Source organism: Anas platyrhynchos, chromosome 2 (assembly GCF_047663525.1).
Source record: "Anas platyrhynchos isolate ZD024472 breed Pekin duck chromosome 2, IASCAAS_PekinDuck_T2T, whole genome shotgun sequence".
NCBI classification, from domain to species: Eukaryota; Metazoa; Chordata; class Aves; order Anseriformes; family Anatidae; genus Anas; species Anas platyrhynchos.
Window position 1 is genome coordinate 78,012,294 of NC_092588.1, and position 24,380 is coordinate 78,036,673.

Here is a 24,380-nt window from a genome sequence, read left to right on the forward strand (position 1 = left end):
GTGGGGAGGAATGGCGGAGGGGGGTTGTGAGGAGCTGAGGCAGGCTTGGGGCAGAGCCAGGACCTCCTGGTTTCCTCAAGGCAGCTCCAGCCCGCTGGGAGCTCAGTGGCTGCCCCCAGAGTGGGTGATAATGTCAGCCTGCTCGCCCCCTCTGCTTGGGTTGGGGCAACGAGTCTCTCAGGTGAACGGCAGCCATAGCAAAGGCAGGTGCATAAAGGGATTAACTCGACTCTCTGAGCATACTGGTTCGGTTTATCCCCTGAGCAGATCAAACCATTTAAGATTAAGGTCTTTAGGATAGCTAATTACGAGCAATCCATCATCAGGACAAGCTGCCTTCACTCTTGCCCAGTGCAACATACGAGCCCCTACAGTTTCCTTCCACATTCAGAGCCTCATTTTTGCTCTATGAGTATCAGTATCCACCCTTCTGGTGGAAAATGACCAGAGGTAACAGCTGATTATTTTGAGTTGAGGAAAAATAGGTATCTTGGTCTTTTGCTACACTATTTTTTCTGAATTTTGCAGCTCCCTCACATCAAAAGGTGTTCCTCTTCATGGAGCTTCAAAGGGAAAGGTCTCAAACTTTTTTTTTTTTTGTATCCAACTTCACTCCTATTGAAATACCTTTCAATCTCTAATCTTACATATCCTCCACCTGCTGCTGCTTAAGGAGATACAACAGCTTCTTAGAGCCTGTGGTGAAGAAATGAGGGATAAGGTAGAAAGAATTCATCGTATGATGTAGGGGGAGAAAAGAGCTAATTGGAAAGGTAAATCCAGGACCCCTCAACAGATGAGAGAAGGGAGTTGAGGTTTGTGTACCACTTAGGAAAAGGATTGGGAATGGTCTCAAGTTGTGCCAGGGAAGGTTTAGGTTGGAAATAAGGAGACATTTCTTCTCAGAAAGAGCAGTCAGGCATTGGAACGGGTTGCCCAGGGAGGTGGTGGAGTCACCATCCCTGGGGGTGTGCAAGGAAAGGTTGGACGTGGTGCTTACGGACATGGTTTAGTGGGTGACATTGGTGGTAGGGGGATGGTTGGACCAGATGATCTTGGGCTCTTTTCCAATCTTTAGGATTGTATGTGTTAACCCCACTGTTGGTGTGATGAAAGCTGAGTGGCCCTTTGCAATCGGGCTGTGCTGATAGTGCTGCATGGATTTGTTCCTTATGAAAATGAACAGCATTGACAAGGGTCGCATGAATCAAATGCCTTTTCCCCACCTGCAGGTATTTTCACAAACTTCTTGTGAGGGACAAAACTGCAGAACAGTGAGCTCTTTCAATATCCCTATTAAACTGCAAGGACAGAGTATTCTTCTGGATCTTGGTTGCGTAGGCAATACCTATGTACAATTTCTGTACTTCCTCGGGAAGCCCTCATGGCTGCTCTACAGCCATGTCTATGACCATGTCTATTGTGTTTCTGTCTTGACCCTGGTTCTTCCACATTGTTAGGGACTTGCAGCTGCCATCCATCACCTCGTTTTGGGGGGTAGTTGTAGGATGAGGCCCCTGCCCCGAAAGTTGTGTTACTGTGCTGAGTTCCTGGCTCCCAGCCACTCAGGGAGCACCTGGCCCTTGTTGTGCACTGATGTATTTAATCTGGAAGTAAGGTGTTTTCCACCCTTTCTCCCCCACGTCTGGTAAGCAGCTACTGCAGACATGCTCCTTGCTGTAGACTAGGTTCTTGAGTCTGTGTGCTCGTAGATTGATTGTTACTTCTTTCATTTTAGCTACTTTTTATGAAGTCAAATATCCTGCTGTTTTCATTCCTGGTCTGGCACTCAGCTACCTGTGCTTCTCAGACAACATTTTTGCCTCCGGACAAAACCTTGCTGCTCTAGCTCCGCAAAGAGGTAAGACTTGGATGGTGAATTTCCAAATTCAGAGCAAAGATGTGAAAATGCTGATGTTTCTATGATTCTGTGTTGAGCTTTCAAACAACAAAGACTGTGTGGATGTGGAACCACTTTTAAAGCTATGTAGGTGTGGAGCGTGCAGAGAAGCAATGTCTTTTTAGTAGCAGGAGGCCTTGTTAGAGTACTAGCCAAGTTCAAAATAACTTGATGTATGTTGTAAAGAAAGAAATGCTTTTTGATTGGCAGAACAACTAGTAGAAAAAGATCTTGGGTACCTTGGCCTTAAATGAAGAAACAAAGACAGATGTGCATTTAAAAATTGGTGTTTTGCTTATGTTTGCCTGCATCTTTGTTGTGCTAGTAAGGGATAGTTGTCTGTCAGCTTAAGCAGCATCTGCATGCCTTTTATTTGTTTGTGAAGAACTGTGTTAGAAATATAAAGTGCCCAAATGCTTCAACTGTGAGGAGGTCTCATAATTTCTGAGTTGAATATGATATGCATCCTATAAATCTATGCGAAGTCTTAGTATGATTTTTTATTCAGATCCAGGGCATTTCAATTGCACAGATCTGAGATGGCTCCTGATATTATACTACAAAAGCAGCAACAGCTTCTTCCTCGCAGGGGACAAAGGTAACGTTTAGAAGATCATTCTTGTTACGTTTGTGGAAGAGATATGAATCTCTTTGTATTAATAACTCGTGAACTCAGTGACCCAGATATCCCTTCTCGTGCTGCTCTCTCGACTTGAGATATGTGTGTGATGCACAGGAATTGCAACCTGTGGTTCAAAACCTAAGCAGTATTACTTACTGGCTTGCTAAGGTGATTACTGTGGATTTTTGTCTCAAACAACTCTCATCAAGAATCTCTGAGCTCTGTAAGCTTTAATGCTTATTATCCTATCGCATCTAAGTTCTGGCAGAAGTTAGTGTCAGTACTACAGAGATGAGGAAACTGCTAGAGAGATAAAAGGCAATAACCTATATATTGTTGCAAATGAGTGGGAGAGGGGAGGGAAACCCAGCATAAAGTCATTTCACTTGTAGGCAATACTTCCTCCAGCAGAAAGGCAGCCTCTAGACTCTGTTTAGGTCATAACTTACTACTACCCTGCTTCCCAGGGGCTGTTTTAAGGATAGAGCGTGAAAGTTGCACTTTCCCTAGATGCCATTTTGCAGTGAGGAACAGGTAAGTTGCCAGTCAGCTGATTGCTGGTATGCTGGGAGGGAAACCTGACATGTTGCAAGGAGCACTCTGTCCCTTCCCCATCCTAATCTCTACGGGGGGGGAGGGGGAATGCCTAGAGCGTATTAGGATCCAGGGAATAAAGCACTCCACGGTGCCAGTGAGTTCATGTGTGGCCCTGCTTGCAATGGATGATCTTTTCTGCTTTGTTTCTCTGTAGTTCCCTCTGACCATGTACATGTGCATGTTTCAGAGTCTCAGAGATGCTTCATTTTTCACGAGCCTCCAAGGCCAAATTATTTTGAATTTGTAAGGTCTTCATTTGTTGGAGTATAATGATGAAAAACCGAATGCAGAGAAAAGTAGAGCAGTTTCTTTAAAGCCACTTGATCAGTCAGAGGCCAAGTCCTCAAGTATTACCTCTCCTCAGGAAACTGGCACATTGAGGAACTCTTTGAGTTTGCTATCCCATACTATTCCTTGGTGGTGTTCAGCAGCTCTTCTGGAAGCAATGAAAATTCCGGAGAGTTCTTAGCTGCTCTTTTCTTCCCGGGGAGCTGAATTTTCTTCTGTCATTTAGTTCTGTAAGCAGTGTACTGGAAGACTTCCTCTGGCTCTCGCTTTTCTGATTCTGTGTTGCTGTCCACAGTGTGACCTGAACTCGGAGCACTAGTGCTGTTACTTCAGAACATGAGGTCCAGGCGTGCTTTCATTAATAAAGAGAAAACGAAGTACTCAGTCTATGCCTATTAAATGCTCACCGTTCATTCTGTGTACCCAGTAAGACAAGGATCTTCTAAGGAAAAAATAAAATATGATATAAATTATGACTATATGGGTATGTGAGACTTTGAAAAGCAAATGGTGTGTAGGGAATGGATGTAGTGATGCAGCAAAACCAATGTTACAAGCACAAATGAGCTCTTTAGATCTGGTCTGCAGTTTGTTTTGTGGATTAATATGGTAGTTGCTGGTGGTTACTATATGAGCACTTCTTGCTTTTTGCACAGCAAGAAGACCTGGTCCAAAAAGTCTGCATGGAGATGTTTGTAGGCTTGGTGGAAATGAGGGGTATCATCCTTCCGTGTACCTGAGGTGTGGGAGACAGAGGGATTTGGCCAACCTCTTTTCAGTGGTTTGTGGGGACAGGACAAGGGGCAGTGGCCACAAAATGGAGCACAGGAAGTTCCACACCAACGTGCGAAAGAACTTCTTCATGGTGAGGGTGACGGAGCACTGGAACAGGCTGCCTAGGGAGGTTGTGGGGTCTCCTTCTCTGGAGATATTCAAGGCCCGTCTGGACACCTACCTGGGCAACCTGCTGTAGGGAACCTGCTTTGGTAGGGGGTTGGACCCGATGATCTTTCAAGGTGCCTTCCAACCCCTACAGTTCTGTGATTTATAGAAAGATTTTGGCATAATTATTCTTAGTGCGTAAAGGCTTACAGCTCAGTAATTCTTTCACAGATCTTGCACACTGAGGTTGTGTCAGTACTAGTAATTTAAGAGTGATGAGGAACATTCCCAGGCACTGGGGCACCATCGCCTGCGCTACAGAGCTCTTCCAGGGCTCCCCAACACAACTTCAGCACTGTGAAATAACCCTTGCTTAAATGAGTCCTGAGCATGCCACGGTATTTTGGGTATTAAATGAGTTTGAATCCTGGCAGCAAGCTACTCTTTGCCAGTTAACCTCAGCACCCAGGAACGTTCCCAAATCCCTCACATGTCCCAAGCTTTTATTTTGGATTGCACAATGATTTAATTTCTTTTTTTTCCCCACTATTTCATAAAGCAGACCAGAGACTAATCTTGTAAAATTTTCTCTACCAAGCAGTGTAAAATCAAGTGCAATATTAATCCTTGAAAGGAGAATATTTTATTAATTACACACTTTTTCAACCAAAAATCACTTTTTGCTTTTATTCACGGTACTGTTCAACATAATTCTAGACATATACATTTAATAAACATTATTAAAAGACTTTAAAATAAAGACTTAAAAGACTTTAAAATAATAACACATTTACTTATAGCAATTAGAAGTAGTAGGCTTTAAGAACTGCCAAATTTTAAGAGTTGATTTTGCTTTCTGTCCAAGTCTTTCAAAAAGTGAGTCTGTCTTTCACATTCATAACTGATGCATAAGTTCTGCTGAAATAATGCATGCTCTTCAGAACGGAACAAAGGTACCATCGTGTTTCAAGACAGACTAGGAATTTTGTATAATGAATTTTCCTTGGATTGCTATTACTGTTTGTTTTGAATTGGCATGATTGTTTGTTTCAAAATTCCATTTCCATGAAGGAAAATTTTATCACTGGCAAGACCTAATTATCTTGACAGCAACTTTGTGAGTTACAGGAGGTATTCACTGAAAACTGTTTGGCAGAAAAGTCTGTTCCAAAAGGAAAAGTCTGTGCAAAAAGCTTCCAAATCTGTTTGGAGCGATTTGTTATTGCAAAGTCTTCAGGAAAAAATAGCCTCACTTTTTCCCCTGGTTCTCAGTCAACTTATTCCTCGTTCATTTGCATCAAACTAGTAAGGAGATCCAGTCTTTGGCAGCCGAAGAGGGCTTTGGCAAGCTTTCCAACTGTAGCACCTTTGGAGCCTTCCCTCATGCCCCACTTAAGCAGCATTTGGTAAACTTTTTCCTTTAGTCCATCTCGTTCGTAGTCGTGATCGATTTCATCGATCTCGGGATCGGAGAAGCCCAGTTTACGAGCACAGTGCTTCCACTGTCTGGCCAACTTTTCTCTCACCAGGTTCAGATGATTGTCGGTCAGGACAGTGTTGTTGTCTGAAGGAGGGGAAAAAAGAAAAGGGCATAAATATATTTTTCTACTCCCCTTGCCATCTCAACTGCCCTTTCCAACTTATTTGTAGCATCTGCATCATGCCACTGGCATCTGGTGTGTCATGAAGCTACAGGACAAAGGAGGTAGGTGGTATTGCAGAACAGTATTGCCACAAGCCTTTACTTGCTTTATACACTCCAAAGTACTGTGCTGATGTAGTTTCAACACAGTAAAGGATCTAGACGGTTATTTTTTCAAGCTGCAGAGGGAGAAAGTTGTACTGCTTTCATAGCTTCCAAAATGAATGATTCAGAGATAACTACGAGGGGATAATCAACCGAGATATTTCTCTTACCAAATATACCCTGTGATTCAAAGTAACTGTAAGATGCTTCTGTAGTAACAGGAGAGGTGCTGATGTGTTGGTTTTGCTCTTCGATCTTCATGTAATTGTTGGACCCGATCTGAATTCCGGAGCTGTTACTTATGCTGTATTTGATTGAATCTTCTGTGTGAGAGAAGTTAAAATAATTTTGTAAACAACTGCATATGGTTCAAAAGGTCAGGAAGTAACACGAAGGGTGCGGAGGAAGGTCCTGCTGCTCAGGGAAATGATTAAGTGTTTCAGTGTATTTAACATGGAAACAGCTACTTACTGGAAAGTGTGAGCATGCTGCCATTATGCAGAGGGATGCTGTGCTTTAGTGAAAGCCAATCCTACTCTTTGCCATGGCAAAGCACCGTAACCAAGCCATACCTGCCGGGTTGGAAGGGACCTTGAAGATCATCTGCCATGGGCAGGGATGCCACCCACTAGCCCAGGTTGCCCAAAGCCCCATCCAGCCTGGCCTTGGACACCTCCAGGGATGGGGCATTCACAACTCCTCTGGGCAGCCTGTGCCAGGGCCTTTCTCTTCTGGCCAATGTACCTGTGGAATCCCTTCCTGTTACCCTTAGCGTCCCTTCCAAGCTCAGTCCCATCCCTGCACATCCTGACTGCAGCCCTGTGCTCTTCCCAGGCCACACGTCCCTGCTTCCACCACCTGTGCGTTTCCTTCTCACACCTCAGTCTGGGCACCAGGTCCTTGCTCAGCCATCCTGGTTTCCTCCCCTCCCTGCTCACTGTCTCATAGAGGGGGATGGAGAGTTGTGCGCTTTAAGCAAAGCATCCTTCAGGAGCTGCCAGCTCTGTTCAGCTCCTTTCTCCTTCAGCACAGTGTCCCAGGGGATCCCACCCACCAGGTCTTTTACCTGGAGGCTCTCAGCCTGTCTGGGGCTGTTTCTCAGAGGCAGCTTTTCGCAATCAATCCCTTCCCTAACATTAAAGGCAACGCCCCTGCCCCTCCTTCCCTGCCTGCTCTTCTGAAAAGCCCATAGCCAGCTATTCCAGCTCTCCTGGTGTCCTGGTGATGTGACCTGCCCCACCACGTGTCCATGACAGCAATTAGCTCACAGTTTTCAAATTGCAGCGCGGTTTCCAACTCCTCCAGCTCGTTTCCTTTGCTGGGTGCATTGGTGTAGAGGCTCTTCAGCTGGGCTACCAGTCACATCACCTCTTCAGAGGAACCCTTTGGGACAGCCCACAAGGATTTCCCCATTGCTTCCTGAAGTGACGCTGTTCCCAGGTTGGCTTCCATCACTCAGAGGTGCATCCCCTTCCCCTGAATCTTGTGTGAAGCCCTGCTCACAAGCCCAGCCAGCTCGCTGCCCAGCACGCTTGCCCCACCTGTTTAGGCATGCCCCGTCCTGTCTCATCATTCCTGGTCTCTCAAAAGCGCGTCCAAGATCGTAGCACCCAAAACCTTGAGCACGGTGCTGGCCACGCAGCCATTCATTCATTCACTTGGTCCATTCATCTTCATCTCCTTGGATCCCAGTCACCAACTGGGAGGATAGAGGAGAACACTACTTGCACTCCCGATCCCCTCAGCACCTTTCTGAGGGACACGAAGTTCCTTTTGATATTATGGAGTCTGTTGCAGCCTCATCTGCTCCTGCATGAAGGAGCAGGGCTTGGGGGCAGTCTTCTGGCCCCACCAGGCTTGGTGTAGCCTCTTCGTAACATCACAAAGGCCTGCGGACCCCAGGCAGGCAGCAAACCTCTCTGGAGAGACTGGGTGGCCTCAGTGCCTCAGCAAGGAGCCTCTGATTGCTAACACCCTCTGTGCCTTCTTTGAGGTGCTGGATCTGATGCGGGTGGTTATTGGGCCAGCTCTGTACAGCTGCCCTTCCCAAGGTTTCTACCAGCCCTAGAGCATCACATCTGTTGTGCAGAAGCCCTTCAAGCAAGGGGGAAATGACGATTCCTACTTTGAGCAGAGATGAGGGTCCTTTCTCCCCTGTCTTGTGAGTCAGTTAGGGCTGGAAGCAAACTTACCTTCTCCTCGCCCGGCCTCAAGGTGCTGCTGTTGCACTGACACGTGTTGAGCGTAATGCAGCTCGTCGCTCTTCCAATGAGATTCCTGGATGCTATGCTGTCTGATGAGCTTCTCCAGTAGCAGAGCCATCTGCTTTAAAAGCTCATCCAGCTGGGCGCACATGTGTCCTTGACACCCACCTCTGCCTTCAGGCCCTCGGGGGGCTTCCAGATCCTGCTGTTCCCTGGAACCGAGGTCCTGGGCAGCTCCTTCGGTGCTTGTGAGGTCTGTTTGGGGGGAGGCATCCACCTGGGGAGGCTCCACTTGGGTTTCAGCATCATCTCGGCAGATGCAGCAGATGCAGCAGGTGAAAAACATTCTGGTTTCAGTGGAAGGCTCCCAGAAGAGAATAAAGCGGCCCGCCTTCAGAGTTTCCCACGTGCTTCCAGAAGAGAATAAAGCGGCCCGCCTTCCGAGTTCCCCGCGCGCTCCCAGAAGAGAATAAAGCGGCCCGCCTTCCGAGTTTCCCAGTTTCCCGTGCGTGCTGCTATGCCACTCCCTGCCTGCTTCATCCTGAATGGGTTACTAAACTAAACTGCCCTGGATGTGGGAGTGGCTGCTGCTCCTGGCCCCACCCAAGCATCGTCAGCCACCCTTGGAAGGGCTGCCGGGTGCTGACAATCACAGAATCGTCTAGGTTGGAAGAGACCTCAAGATCATCGAGTCCAACCTCTGACCTAACACTAACAGTCCCCACTAAACCATATCACTCAGCTCTACATCTAAACATCTTTTAAAGACCTCCAGGGATGGTGACTCCACCACCTCCCTGGGCAGCCTGTTCCAATGCCTCACAACCCTTTCAGTAAAGAAGTTCTTCCTAACATCCAACCTAAAACTCCCCTGGCACAACTTTAGCCCATTCCCCCTCGTCCTGTCACCAGGCACGTGGGAGAACAGGCCAACCCCCACCTCACTACAGCCTCCTTTAAGGTATCTGTAGAGAGCAATAAGGTCACCCCTGAGCCTCCTTTTCTCCAGGCTGAACAAGCCCAGCTCCCTCAGCCACTCCTCGTAGGACTTCTTCTCCAGACCCCTCACCAGCTTCGTCGCCCTTCTCTGGACTTGCTCAAGCACCTCCATGTCCTTCTTGTAGAGAGGGGCCTAAAGGAGGCTCCCAGAGCCTGCCTCCATGCAGGAATGCCCCTGCACACCACAACCCCTGGCTACACTGTGGCAATGCACCTGCCCTGGAGCCCATCACCTTGGCGTGTGACAACTTCTCTTACATTTAGAGATATAAAGCAAAAACAAATTATTTCAAGATCCTGATATTTATTTTTCCTTGCCAGAAAGTCAGGATGCAATGCCTACCCTGGTGGTTACCAAGACAGATAAAGGCTACAGCACTTACCTCTGGGTAACTGAGGTATGGGAGGATAATACGCAAAAGTTCCCCTTGAGAAAGAAGTGGAATCATTACCTAAACAGATGGTGAAAATGCCAAAATCATTATATACATAAAAAAGCACAAGAACTTGAACGTGACTTGAATTGTCTGAGTGCATAGTGCTCTTAAGCACAAAAAGACAAGAAGGCTTTTTTACTGAACAGGACTGCACCTCCTTGAATAGCTCTAGTTAAAGCGCCACCCTTATCATGATTTTGCTCAGGGACTAATGACCGTAACGATCCTTGGATCCCAGTGAGGAGCATGGGATTCCACGGGGGTGTTTGACCACCTGGCTCTGAGACGGCAGTGCACAATCACAATGTAGTTATGGATTTTGCTGCCTCCTATCAGCTATTCGAATCTGCAAATTCCAAACCAAGAAGTTCCCATTGCCTCTGTACCTTTCTACTCCACAGCTCGCTAGCAAACACTACGAGAAGTCTGCCATTAGCACCCGGTAGAGCTCTCTGGAGAAACCAGTCAGGAGCCTTAGCTCCTTTTTGGCTCCCTGAACTCAGGAGTCCCTTAACTTGCTGCAAATCAAGCTTTTTAAAAAAATGTATTTTCTTAAATGCTACAAATATATGAGATATATGAAATATATTCATTTTTTTTGCACATGCAGCCTATGGTATGAATGTTACATTCGGTGAGTCAGAAGTATTTCTTTGCTTTTCTAGTGTGATTAGTTCTTGGCTTTGGCAGCAGCTGCAGCATTATCTGTTGTCCGCTGTTAAGTTGGTAGCTGAAGAGTTAGGCATTGGGTCTGATGCTTCTCTATCGTACTGATGGCTTAGAAATTATTCAGTTGAAGTGAACAGCCTGAGATCAGTGAAATCAAGCAAAATGAAGTTAAAACTGGAGCATTTTAGCAACCTGGAGGTATTTCAAGTACACAGAGAACCTATCACACAGATAAGCTGGTAGCAATAAGCAGGTGTTGCACAGACTACAAAACCATCTTTGCCACGTCATTTTTAGAAGAAAAAATGTGTTTTCAGGAACCCAGGAGTTGTAAGGAGGGGGACTCTCACCTGTGTCTATGTCTGCAGTCTTTGGATACCTATTTATGTTGGTCTGTGAATGCAGGCTTGTGCCAGATTCAGGCACAGGAGTTTTGCTCAGGCTAAAGGTACCGGCTGATTGTGGATCCTCTGGGTTTCCTGGTAGGAGATTTTTAGGGTTTGGCCCATAAAAAATATCAAAATTTCCCCGTGCTGGCGTTGCGGGTGCTTGTGGCCAAAAATAAGGATTAGTGTTTGATCCCATGTTTTCAGCTCTTGGGTACAGTTCGCTCTGCTGAGGAGCAGAAGACATCTTTGCAAACGGATCGTGGGAAACTCTTCGTCTCCTTTCTTCCTCTCTCATTTCAGGGGTGTATACCACTTGGCGAACTCCTGCTACTCCTGGCTTATCCATCCAGCTGCCGTGTATGTGGTAGTTGTATTCCCGCTGGAGTTTTCTTTCTAGATTGTCAGGGGCCGTAAACGAGGTCTCGCAGCTCTCAACAGGCTGGTTCTCAGAGGAGGCAGCGAACTGGGCTTCGTTAACCTCGCTGGTCACGGGGCCCTGGGAGCTGTGTAGAGAATTAGGCTGATCTGAAAGGGAGGAAAATTAAATATTTGAGATATGTCCTAATGTAAGGGTATAACCTGTTGTGATGACACTAGGATCTACTTTTAATGTTACGGTAATTCATAAAAGGTGAAAATGCAGCATCACTTCCAGCATAAACTGCTTTATATAATGCCTTTAGTGGGAAGTACTACAGACTTATATCTAGGAAAGAGGCATCTGGACTTGCTGTGTTACTCTGCTTATATTGACACCAGCTTCTCAACCACTGAAACAAGAAATTCCTGGAGGTTTTTGTAGGGTCTGGTTTCCAACCGAGTCCTCACTGTATCAGCTGGTATTTGATCAGTGCAAGACTGGAGCATAACAAGATGGAAAATAGGACCCACTGTAATTGGTATTACTTCATAAAGCATAAATAATTTGTCACTAAGGTCACATCTGCAAGTGATTACGCAAAAATCCCCTCTGGGTATTTCAGGATTAATCCTTTTTTATTTTGTCTAGTTGGTTCTTCATAGTCTCAAAGAATGCATTTTTACAAGTAACGCCTACCAGCGAAAATAGTCTGTCATCTTTCAAACTCATTCTTGCTATCGAAGGAAGCTCTCCTTCAGTCCCGAATTAGACTGAGCGATGAACCAGATTGTACTGCAACAGACTAGACAAAAATGTAAAATTCTGCACTTCTTGTCCTTGTGTTTTTTAAGGGCAAGGCTATAGTTAATTGCTTCAAGTTCTCAAAGCTTCACGTTTGTCTAGGAAATGTTGTGTGCTGCCCAAAGCGCACACTTGCACAGATCACTGTAAGCTTGGAATAAAGTACACATGCTTCTTGTTAGCTCAGGTTATGTCAGTGACCTAGGGTTTTGTGAACTAGGGAATTCACACAAAAAACCTTCTATACTTAAAAGCATCTGTAATCTGTGTTTGTATGTGATTATTCTTGCTAGGGATGTAACTATACGGATTAAAAAATATAGCAATAGGGCTGCCCTACTCAATCCATTAATCCTAAAGATCTGTTATGGCAAGCCTAACCTTGGGGAAGATTGATCGGTTGCATGTTATAGGTCAAAATTATTAGTTTAATATTGTCTTTAAATTGTGTGAGCAAAATTAGCATTTTTTCTTTCTACTCAATTTTATATTGTTGCTTATAAATCAGTGCTGCAAATACGATCTTATTTCCCTTGCCATTAAGATACTTTGGTAAACTAATTCCAAGTATGCTACCACACAAGTAAACATGTCATAACATGTTAGTGAGATAGCTCCGTGAAACATGCAGCTTATCCCAGATTTGACAGAAAATACCAGAGAAAGGAGAGAACTTATCTATTAGTGCTCCACGGGGAGACTCTAGGGACAGCAAGGTCATAAATAAAGCAGTATCTTATAATTACGTGTCCTGCTTGTATTCAGATCATTTGTAAGAAAGGCTGGACTGGGAAAAAGGAAAATTTGTGGAACTGAAGCCTATAGAACAAGCATTAAGTTTGTTAAAAGGATGGGAAGAAAGAGCGTCTATGAAAAGTAATTACCATATTGACAATTGAAAAATGTTAATGTTAAATACATTTCTCAGCATGGAAGAGAGAAGCACAAGCCAGTGGAAAAAAAAAAAAAGGTTTCAAACTGAAGATGCTGAAAATTCTGAAAGAGTGAATATGACTTTGGGGAGCCTGGGAGCAAATTTAATCTTGGCAGTGATTACAATTCTCTCTGAAGTGCTGCATAATTGAATCTCTCCATAACCACTTAACGGTAAGATTACTTACATCGTACGTGGACCCAATTTTATTTTCAGCAGAGCACATGGCATGATGTTAGGCTAGGAAGTGACCAGGAACACTTACCTATTTGACCATTACTGGGATCTTCTGCTACAGCATCTATCTGAAGGGATTGCATCCTCTGCAGCAATTCGTTTGGCTCCGGCCACACTTTCTACACATAAAAACATACAATCAAATTATAGATGCAAGCTTAATCAAAGTGAGTACCTGTAGGGTAGGGAACAGTACATGTGTGTAGTAAAGAGACCTGGGTGAACAGATTTCATGAGTCTGCGGGGAGAGATGCCAAGCCCTTAACAGAGAGCACAGCCTAGCAGAAAATATCCACAGTTTTGCTACAGATGGGCAAAACCTTAACACCTTATCTTCAGTGAAGGGAGGAAGAACTGTAATGCAGCTGCAGGATATGACCCTCTGAGTTGGCCAAGCCCTTACCTATGTGAGTATGAGCTTAATCCATACGGAGTGGTTGTGGATTGTCTGTCTTGGGCTTAATAGCTAGCCTTTCTGCAAGCAGTCTCAGGGAGAGGAGGGTGCTGAGGTAAAGGTAGCAAATAGGCACCCTCTTTTCTGGATCCCTGTATAGCAAATATATTCATCTACAGGAAAGAGGCAGATGGAGGGTTACGTTCATTTATTGCCATACTGACTTTTACTGTTCCTGAGAGTATCAGGAATAATGAGTTCAGAGGACATATTCAGAAAGATACAGTACAATTTCCCCTCTGCAAATCCTTAGCTATGCCAGAGTGAAGGCAAAATCCACTCCTGTCTTACTCTTTTGATGTTCCCATTACTCAGACTTCACTGGATTTTTTTTTTAACCTGGAAAAATGGTTTCTCACTTTCTCTTAGTGCATCTTACTAGTAAAATATTTTTTTTAAGATGCCTTTTATTTTCTAATGAAACTTAAACCCAAGAAGTACGTTGTCGGATTAAAAACTGACAACCGCTAATCTCTTCCCACAGTTTTATTTTCTTCCCAAAGCAAAAGACGATGTTCTAAATCTCATTACAACCTTAGGTACTTAGATTTTACTTGAGTAACTGAATAGAAGTCCAGCTGGAGGCTGGTAACTAGCCGTGTACCCCAGGCGTTGATACTAGGTTCAAAGCCATCATCCAGAGGGACCTCAAGAGGTTGGAGAAACTGGCTGACAGGAATCTCATGAAGCTCAATGAAGGGGGGGGTAAGTTGTGCACCTGGGGAGGAACAACCCCATGTACCAACACATACTGGGAGCTGGCTGGCTTGAAAGCAGCTTTGCAGAAAAGGACATGGGGCCTGCTTGAGCAGGGGGCTGGACCAAATGCTCTCCAGCTGTCCCCTCCAACCTCAACCACTCTGGGATTCTGTGGCCATTTTAGTTAGGGGGCTGTAGGCTCTTGCTTCCACCATCACTAGTGCAGGAGTGGAAAAACGCTTTGCCCCAAACCCTCCAACTCTTGTTCTTAATGAAGCTGTACTAGCAGCTCACCACAGACTTGCTTGGATGCTATTCAGGTTCTGTGCCCCTCACCTGTGTGGTCTGATATGAAGGGACGCTTTCCCTCCTGAGACTCATAACCCGATTTCTAAATAGTCCTTTGGCCCCTCTGATGCAGGAGGAATATTTGCAGAGAGCTAATGTAGCCAGTGTAATTGGCACTAATCCTGATTTGGGGCCGCTGTCATAAACTGGACATGTAGTTCACATCATGAGTTAGTTCAGTCAGATCAGTCCAGGAGATTTGTCCAATGAATTTAATTTTGCAAAGTTGTATCATTTTGTTGAACAGTTGACTGTGCTTCATAATTACCACATGTTCTCTAAACCAGAACCTTTCATTTCCACAATTAAGGACTTGTTGATAGAAGGAAGCACTTTAAAAAAACAAAACTGTAAATGAATGGTTTCACAAAGGAAGTTGTTTTTTGTTAAAATAACTGGATATATGTCATGAGTCTGAGCCTTGTTTTACTGCAAAGATTAAACCCTAATTCTAGGAGTCCTTGCTGATAGCTGTCAGTACTACTAAATCAAGTGAATTGATAAAATCTGTGATAAAAAGATTCTGTAATCAACCAATATTAAAGACGTTCATATTCTCTTATTTCTCAGTCCAGAAATCATTCTTTGTATTGTAAGTTGTAAACCTAAAGCCAGAAAAGGAAGAGAGACCAACTTAAATACAAAGGAAAAATAACTGATTTCAGCTAAAACCAGGGGGCATTAATTTTATTGCTGTGGTATTGCTCCTGGTCTCAAGCAGGCTAGGAATCACTCCATGCTGCCTGAACGCAACACAAAATTACATGCCTTAAAAAAAAAACAAAAAACAAACAAACAAAAAAAACACTAGCATGAATGTACAGAGTTTTTATTCTTACTCTAATTCAGATTCTATTACTTCTGAATCTCTGGGAATAATATTTAATTCTATCAGTGAGACTTCCTGGACATGGTAGAAGCTTTTCCAAAGTCTTGTATTATCAGAGAGTCATTCAGGTGAGAATGGGCCCCTGGAGGCCTCCAGTTCCACCTCCTGCTCAAAACAGGATTGTACATGGGATCAGACTGGGTAGCTTAGGACTTTGTCCAGCTGGGTCCTGAAAAACCTCTAAGGATAGTGACTGGCTGATGTGAAGTAGGACCCATTAGCCACTGCCCTCTGAGCCTCACCATCTAACCCATTTTTAACCCATCTGGTTGTCTACCCATCCAGATGGTAACATCCGAACTTGGACACAAGAATATTTCAGGAGACAGTGTTGAAAATCTTCCTAAAGTTCGGGTAAATGCCATACGCTGCTCTCCCCTCATTCACAGCCCCATCCAATTTATCACAGAAGGAAATCAGGTTCGTCAGGGATGATGAGAGCGTGGCAGAATCTGGCCATAACTGGGGATGAGGCACAGGGATGTTAGGAAACTGGCACTTTGAAATATTTAGGATGTTACTCACTTTTATCTTCTTCAGATCTTCTTCAATATTTTTTCCTATATTTTGATAGTAGAATGGCTTGTATGTTTTACTAATTTCTGTAAAAAGAAGAGAACTAGGTGAAAGTGGTTTTCAGTGGAAAGTAAGTGATTTATACTGTCAATGATTTTGATGGAGAAGGGTTGAATAAAGGCTTCTATCAAGTCAGAAATACCAATGGGAAAATGATACACACACTTGAAATCTATGTTCACATGATGATTTTTTTTAGTCGTCATACTGCTTTTTAGGGTGAAAATGCTCTGTTTATGACCTGTGGCTGACAGCACCTGCCCTGGACTTGACTCGCCAAAAGACAAAATACCATGTTTTAAGAAACAGAATACATTCAGTTGTATTCAGGTATTTAACAAGCAGCTGCCCTACCTCTGCTAAAGATGGAATTACTGAAAATCTATAAACAAGGTAAATATTAGCGTTTTGCTTAAGGGAAAAACAAACCGAGACACCCAGCACAACCACAAAATCCATCCATTAGCAGTAGATAATTGCAGGTTAAATATGGAAATAGTTGATTTGTTCCTCCTGGTATACACATGTCCTAGGAATATTGACCTGTTGTATAGGAAGCTCTTGAAGCGCTTGTTCTAAATCAAAATCTCTGTTTCCTGTCATATGTCGTTTTTCTTTTTTTTGGGGGGACTACTGAGGCAGAGAGAAAGGGCAAAAGGAGATAAGGAACATTGGCTTATATTTGATGAGTGCTCTTAGTCTCCTTCCCTGGACCATTCAGTTAAGACTTTAACATACTTTGATTGTTTTGGGATCTGACACACACAAGGATGATTAGTCACAAGCTGTTGCGTTGCTAATGGCAGGCTAATCTGGGACAGCTTTTGAAGCAATTTTTGATGGGATATTTTCTCAGTTGTACCCAAGACGTACTATGTTCCATCCTATTAGCTCTTTTTTTTTTTATTTGCAAGCTTCAGAAGGAAGGTAATATATTGTCAAAGACAAATTATCATCATGCATAAAGTGTCTTAGCTCCATCCAGTCATTAGGGTTCCTCAAATTTGTACATGTTGGACAAGATGCTAATTTTACAGGGAACAGACTTTACTGGGCACGTAAGCTGATATCAATTTTTGCTTTGAAAATAAAGCTATATCAAGAAGAAAACACTCAAGTTTGTTTTGCTGCATTATGAACTACTAGTGGACATGTACCAAAAATAATCCCAAAGCAATGTCTTACCTGCAAAGGTAGGCCGTTTCTCTGCCTCTTGGTCCCAGCATTGTTTCATTAAGTCAATAATCTCCATTGGACATTTCTCGATGATCTCTTCTATGTCCGGTCTATTTCCATTCATGATGCCGAAGCAAATCTGAGCTTCATTTATACCGTCTGAAAAATTAACATTTCATATCAGATTGTAATCACCTATTTTGCTATCCCCCAAAGTCACATCTCTGTAGGTAAAAGGAATAGTGAAGCAGCAGCCTGTCTATTTCTGGATATGTAAATCTTTCAAAGAAAAGACGCCTGAATTACAGATACAAATCTCTCACATTTGTAAATGTGAATCCAGGGTCTTAATTACAATACATTAGAGATTTATTTTAAGACTAATAGATTGATTTTTATGCATAAGACATGCTCCGTGCAAGTAAGGGTGACAGATGTAGATTTCTAGAACTGAATCTCAGTTATGCTCTGTTTTAGGTCAGAACACAAAGATTGCCACATAGGCAGTGTTTAGCCAGCTAGCAAAAATGAATCCTTTCAAAACAGCAAACGCAAATTACTCTGGAATTCCATGGTCTGCTCCTACTTTTCTGTAGGAGTCCATGTAGGACATCTAGGACAAGAGGGAATGGCCTCAAGTTGCTCCAGGGGAGGTTCAGGTTGGAAATAAGGAGACATTTCTTCTCAGAAAGAGCAGTCAGGCATTGGGATGGGTTGCTCAAGGAGGAGGTGGAGTCACCATCCCTGGGGGTGTTCAAGGAAAGGTTGGACGTGGTGCTTGGGGACATGGATTAGTGGTGACATTGGTAGTAGGGGGATGGTTGCACCAGGTGATCTTGGAGGGCTTTTCTAACCTTAATGGTTCTATGTATGCGTGTTAGGAAATTAGCACCACACAGCTGAGAAGCAGTAACTGGCAGCGTGGACATTCCCCTTAAAAGAAAAAAAGCACATGTGACCAGCCCATGTTAGCAAATAGCATACACATCAAAGTTTCCATCCCGGCCTGCCCAAGGTTTGTCCAACTTCCACAACCAAACGCAGGCTTATATGTGGACCAAGTGGATGTGAATAGACTTTGTTCAGACTTGGACTCGTGCCTGCATTTCAAGTACAACTGAGATGTTCCTGACCACACTTAAGAGAACTGATGCAACCAATACTTAAAAGTGGCCATCAGATGCCAAACATGGGCTGTTCTTGGGCATAAGTGTTATAATCCACTAATCTTAATTTTGTAACTTTAAACACTTAGCATTTCCAACTTAATTTTGTGATCCAGTTTTTTTTGCAAGTAACTTACGCTCATATGGCTCTTTGTTAGCAAAAATCGCCCACATTACTATGCCAAAGCTGTAAATATCTGACTTCTCATCAGGTTTTACGTTAACACTCCGTAAGTGCTCTGGGGCCATGTAGAAAAGCGTGCCAGCGTTATTCTGGGAAGCGCTCTTGATTTTCTTCTGTCGGGTGGTCTCTTCTTTGGTCAGCCGGCTCCAGTTCTTAAAGCAAGCAACACCAAGATCTGCAATCTGAAAAATGAGATGTGTCAGAGCCAGTGCTGTGATGACAAGTACATAAAGAAGTATTTCATGCAGTGCTCTATTTTGTAACTGTAGTAGGTAGTAACTTACCTAAAAATTGCATTTTTGCAGAGTTTCATTAGGAGAAAGGAAAATAATGTTTGCCTTTTTTTTCCCCTAAATAAAGTATCACTGCCAACTGGGAACGGTTAGGCTGAACCTTCACTATTAACGTAACACCATGTGGAGCAATGGCACAATGTAAGGGGAAAAAGTTGTTTTTGCTTGAAGCGAAAATGATGTTCAAGAGCTGCTTTGTGGTACTCATGGCAGAACAGAAGACCCACAAAAGAAGCAGCTGAGGTTCAGAAATAATCTATGAGAAGGGTGTGTATCATCCCCTCCTCCTGCAAGGCCCTTTCTATTTCCATTTAACGTGACCTCCTGAGACCTTTGTACAGAAAGGGTGAGGAAGAGGATCAAAAATTCTGTGATGTGTATGCTGCAAGAAACATGGAGAAGGATAGCATGAAATAAGTTAAAGCCAGCGTATCTGGGTGCTGTGTTCTTGACAAGGGGATGTTACTGAAACATAAGTGTGCTGTTTTACAACAGTTAGACTAATGGCTGGTGGTGAAGAAAGCAATCCTTCCTTCCTTTTCCCACAGCCTCCTCTCATGTGCTCCCTTGGCTTCTCCTGAAGCACTGACCCAAGAAGACCTAGCACAAAGCACTCAACCAACTTGCTTAACCAAGTGCTCTCCAGCAGAAGGGTAGGACTGCCAAAAACATAAATTGTAACCTGGTGGTTTGGCTTCCTAAATTGTACTGGGGCAGGGTGGTCCAATTAGCACCAGTGCTGATGCGAGGGAACAGGAGAAGACAAGTGGAAGAAATCAGGACTGCCTCTCCTGGCTGCAGAAAGCTGTTAGACTCATCTGGCTGTGTAACCCAATCATTCCAGATACAACTGGAGCGACACATTGCTTCACTTCTTTTCTCTCTCTCTTGTTGCCTCTAACTAGCTTATTGGTGGTCTGTAGCTTCTGATGCTTTTGGCTAAATTTAGAAGTGATATATTCAGAAGAAAAGGGAATTCTAAGTTACAACCTGCTGACAAAGCAGGAGTCTGAGTTTGTGTCTAAAAGTGAGAGGCCTAATGTGACAGGAAAATACAATTTACATCTTCCTACATTTGCAGTTTCATAGAACAGCTGGTTCCCCTTATAAGTGTTGGCACTGTTGGACACATTTGAGTAGATAGATCATACAACAGCTGCCTTACATGAGTCTTTTGATCCAACTGCTTAAAGAAGCCTGATCTGATTCTGAATTTGATCCTGGGTTCCAGTTCTGTTTGTCTTCCAGTGTGATGGCAGACTAATTTGCTCCTGTCCATAAAAGCAAGCTCCCCAAACCAACCAAATTTACAATTAAGGCAGATAATGAAGTGATGATTTGTTGCTGTTATTTGTTTTGTCTTTTGTTTTGGTCAAAACCTAATACAGCTGCAAGCTGCTCATGCTGCACTGTGGCTTTCTACTTTCTTAACCTTGTCTAATTACTTCTCAGTAATTTGCACATGAGAAATAAAAGGTGATAGAATATTCTTCACAGCACTTTATTCGGTATTTTCCTATTGCAATGGGGTGATCATTTCAGCAACTCACCTTGACCAGGACGTTTGATGAGGACTGCTGCAAATTCTACTCAGGTTTATTCAGCAGGAGGCTCTATATGTATGTGTCTTGGTCCAAAAGCCCACTGAAGTTAATAGAAGGACTTTGGAACAGGCTTGTAACTCATTCTTTGTAGTAGCTTCCTGCTGCCTTTTTTTTTTTTTTTTTTTGTAGCTGCTGGCTGTCATTTAAATACGATGACTAAAGGAAAAAAGAGGGAGACAAAAGAGGAAAAGATAATAGACAAAAGAAGGAATGGAATAAAAAGAATGAAGTAAAGGCAGGAGGATAAATTACAGTAATAAAGGACAAAAGGCATGATCTTTAAGACATTTAGTTTCAGTCTGTGGGCTTAGTTTTTTCTTTATAGCTGTTTCATTATTTGTAGTTCACTAATTCTCAATAATATTATTCTTTCTTTTTTAATACCCCTAGTGATTTTTTTTTTTCCACAGATAGGAGGAAGATCATGCAAATCTCAGGTGCAGAGCTTGTACAGGTCGTCATATTTCAGGGATCCACTGCTAACACTCTCTTAGCAATAGCTCACTGGACTACAGAGGAGTTCATCTACCATCCAGGAATACTAAGCAAAAGCAGAGAAACTGGGTTCTTCACCCCAAATCATCAGCATTCTCCATTTACTTTCTCACACATACCTTAATGTGGAAGTCTGCATCCACAAGGATGTTTTCTGGTTTTAGGTCTTTGTGGACTAAGCCTTGCTCATGTAGATAAAGCATTCCTTCTATGATCTCCAGCACAAAACGGCCTTTCACTGACAAAGGTATGGAGAGCTAAAATAAGGAACAAGAAATGCCATCTATTACAAAATGCTACTACAACCATCAAATCAGAAAACAGTCCTTAAACGAGTTTGTTTCTCAGTCCCCTGAGTACCTCTGTTCAAGCCAGGCTAATAAAAAGAACCAAGGTCCTTCTCAGATCTAAATTCTTGCATTAATATAATTCTGGAGTCTCTCCATATTTACAAAAGCATTCTTTTTTAGCAGAGTCTTGAAATATTTCTAAAAAATACACTCCCATAACTCTGAACCTACAACTGCGGTCTCCTCCTCTGTGATGCACAGGAAAGCCATAGCTGTCCTCTGCTTTTATAATCTGCCATCTCTAGAGAAGGCAGAGTGAAACTGGCCCCTTAATACAGAAAGAATTAGAAACTAAAATGACTGCATCCTTTGGAGACAGCAGCAACATCCTGACCCTTTCAAACATATTATCAACTCGGAGGAGCATCAGGGATGAAGCAATTCACAGTTCACCTTCTGTAGCACTTTCATCATGTTCCCCCGGTCCACATACTCCATCACAAGTGAGTAATTTCCATCTTCCAAAACTATACCCAGTAGTTTTACCACACGGTCATGCTGTAGTTTGCGCATAATCCTGCCTTCTTCGAGGAGGGAAGCATTGTATCTGCAAAACAGCAATTACACTGAACGTAGGCTAGATAAAGCAAAAATGCTGTGGATTCGTACCCAAAATCACGGCCCAAGCTGACAGCCTCCCCCGAGCCACTCTAAGATGATCCATAACTTCTGTTGTTTTAAACTGCAACAGCCTTGTTCATGTCAGGCTATGTTCTCTCTCAAATGCCTTGTGCAACGACTGTTAGCACAGCCTGATGTTAAGGCATGCTTTCTAGAAAGTGAATAAGCATGGTTTTTTGTAAGTGCATTGCTGGTGGCATGTCCCTGAGCTGAGGTGGGATCGGGGCAGGGCAGGGCTGGAAGAACCTTTGCACAAGGAGGATCAAGGCACACTCTGCTGCCTCTTGTACAGGAAACTACCCAGGCCGCTTTCCTGAAGGGCTGCTGTTCATGTTCACTTCCAAAATGGATTTATTGCAGGGGAATCTACTCACACTTCCTCTGCAGTGCTAGAGGAGGTGGTTGTTTTGTTTGCTTTAGGCTCATTTAGATGTTTGCTTAAGGCTTTTGATTCAAGACTTTAAGGAATAAAATACTTAGGGGCCTGGCAGGCTGATCTGTTTTACATCAGTGCAGTCTGCAAACTACTGGAATCTCTTAATTTGCTTTCCACTGGCAAAATAAAAACCTAATTTATTTATCATAACACAAGCTAGAAGAACGTGGGTTCTTGTCTCTCTCTCGTGGAAGACTCGAGGGAGAGTTTTAGGATAGTTGTGATGGTGAGGTGGTAGAGCTTGAAAGTGATGTGAATCCATTGAAATCCACAGCTAATTTAATCCCTGAATTAAATCAGTGAGCTTAATTTACATTCTTGGTACTATAAACATAGGTTTGGAGTCCTGCTGATGGCCCGTGTGTGTTTATTTCCTAGTGAACATCTACATTTGGACAGCTATATTGGAAATAGATCAGCAAGTTTGCAAGTAAGGTGCCTGCTGAGTTGCTGAATTTACCTAGGTGTGTAAGGGTTCCCCTCCCTAACAATTCACAGCAGTGCTCACCTTGCAAACGAAAACAGGAACTTCACTGCAACGATGAATTAAAACTCTAGAGAAGTTGGCTCGTGAGGGGAAAATGAAAACTTGCAGAACAGCTGCTAGTACAGTATTGACAACATTTTCCCCACATACAATACCTTCAGGATCCAAAGATCTAAAATTATAATCTTGTATTTAGAATTATCTGCATTGAATGTAGAGGTTTCCTTAGACTGAAATATAAAGATGAGAACCAAGATCAGTAACTCACTCGGTGCGCTGGGGTCCTGTGTACACGGTTTTTAATACTACGTATCCATGTTTTCTGTGAAAGCATAGAGAAATTGTTCCACATCCTCCAGCATCTAACTGTTGTTTTTCAAGCAAATCCCGGGTGCTCATGTGGATGTCATCCAGTGACATGTTTGCAGTCTTAGCAACTTAAACGAAAGGAAGTATCCTAGTGCTTCTGGACCTGCATAAAGGAAGAAAAGCAAGTGTCATTACTCCGCGTTTAGCTGTTCCACTAAGTGTCTGTGTAAGGTGGGAGACATTAGAATCTACTCTCGTGACCCTTCCAAACTAGCTGTGTTACAAAGGGCCTCAGTGTGAAACTAGAGGCTGTTTTTCCTCTCATAGGATCGGTCCCAAAGATCACAATGATTTATTCTGTCTACCCACTAGAGTCATGTTAAAATGATGTGAAACCATTTCTTCACCTGAGGATCTCCAAGGGCTGTTAATAAATGGTTCTTATCCATAGAATATGCAGCAGGTTGTTACTGTCCTTATACTTCATGCTTGGAAAAAATGAAAACCAGAGAAACAAGGGCCACAGCTCCAAAGGCAGGCAGTATGTAACAATTCCAATAGGTTCTTGTTTTCTAAATTGCCTGAACATGGGTCTGTCTGGTGCCTAGATACTTGTTAAACTCTAAGCTACATTTTAGGCATCTTTGCAAGTCCAGCTTTCAGAAGTTTGCTTGAAGCTTAAAACAAGGAAATGGTTTCTCTGGAGGGTGAAAGTGGAGAAATTATTTTCCCAGCTGCCTGAACTTAAGGACATGAAAGCTGGGAAGGACTGTGGTGGGGAAATGAGGCAACACTCTACCCCCCCAAAAAAAAAGGAAAAGGGATGAAGAAATTATGAAGGCTTGCAGTAACTCCTAAGCACATTAACAGGAAAATACTGTGAATTTGGGTAGCCTTGAAGTGGGTAGGTAAATCATCCCTGAGGGATGCCAGAGTAATTTTAAGCTTTTGTTAAAGCTGTGGCGTTCTCTTGCCTGGCGTGTCTCTCAGGAGGTAAAACCTTAAAAGAAGGCTGCACAAACCTGTGCCTTTGGCATGCATCAGCAAGCTGCATTGCTAGCACAGGTGCAAACTGCTAGCTCTGCTTCTTCATCACTGAACTCTTACCTTAAACACTTTATGTTGTGGAAAGAAAAGGTTTTCTGACAAAAAGCAAACTCCTAAGAGGCTACAGCAGTTGTTTAGTCTCCATTTCTTTTGGGTGGCTATGACATGGATATAACAAA

At 43.3% G+C, this 24,380-nt stretch overlaps 2 protein-coding genes across 8 annotated transcripts in view; one reads left to right on the forward strand and one right to left on the reverse strand.

Annotated features, from left to right (window-relative positions):
* The first annotated feature begins 10 nt into the window (after positions 1-10).
* Positions 11-24,380, forward strand: part of LOC113842766 (uncharacterized) — a 66,037-nt gene continuing 41,667 nt past the window's right edge. For 2 of the 7 annotated variants that reach the window (XM_072034983.1, XM_072034984.1), the window contains exons 1-3: positions 11-203; positions 1,739-1,861; positions 2,409-2,498. In XM_072034983.1, coding sequence (XP_071891084.1) covers positions 11-203; positions 1,739-1,861; positions 2,409-2,498 — 406 coding nt within the window. Of the gene's footprint in view, positions 204-1,460; positions 1,649-1,738; positions 1,862-2,408; positions 2,499-2,989; positions 3,057-3,702; positions 3,849-20,866; positions 21,078-24,380 lie in introns of those variants that run through there. The other 5 variants (XR_003495467.3, XM_072034986.1, XR_011807725.1 and 2 more) reach the window with 5 other exon arrangements.
* Positions 4,914-23,265, reverse strand: RIPK1 (receptor interacting serine/threonine kinase 1). Its single transcript, XM_038174838.2, has 11 exons — positions 23,114-23,265; positions 21,695-21,848; positions 21,071-21,208; positions 18,513-18,741; positions 17,219-17,368; positions 15,983-16,059; positions 13,096-13,186; positions 10,696-11,259; positions 9,623-9,691; positions 6,207-6,359; positions 4,914-5,853 (listed from the first exon to the last, which is right to left on the reverse strand). The coding sequence occupies exons 1-11, from the start codon at positions 23,263-23,265 to the stop codon at positions 5,567-5,569; spliced, it is 2,064 nt and encodes a 687-aa protein (XP_038030766.2). The 3' UTR covers positions 4,914-5,566.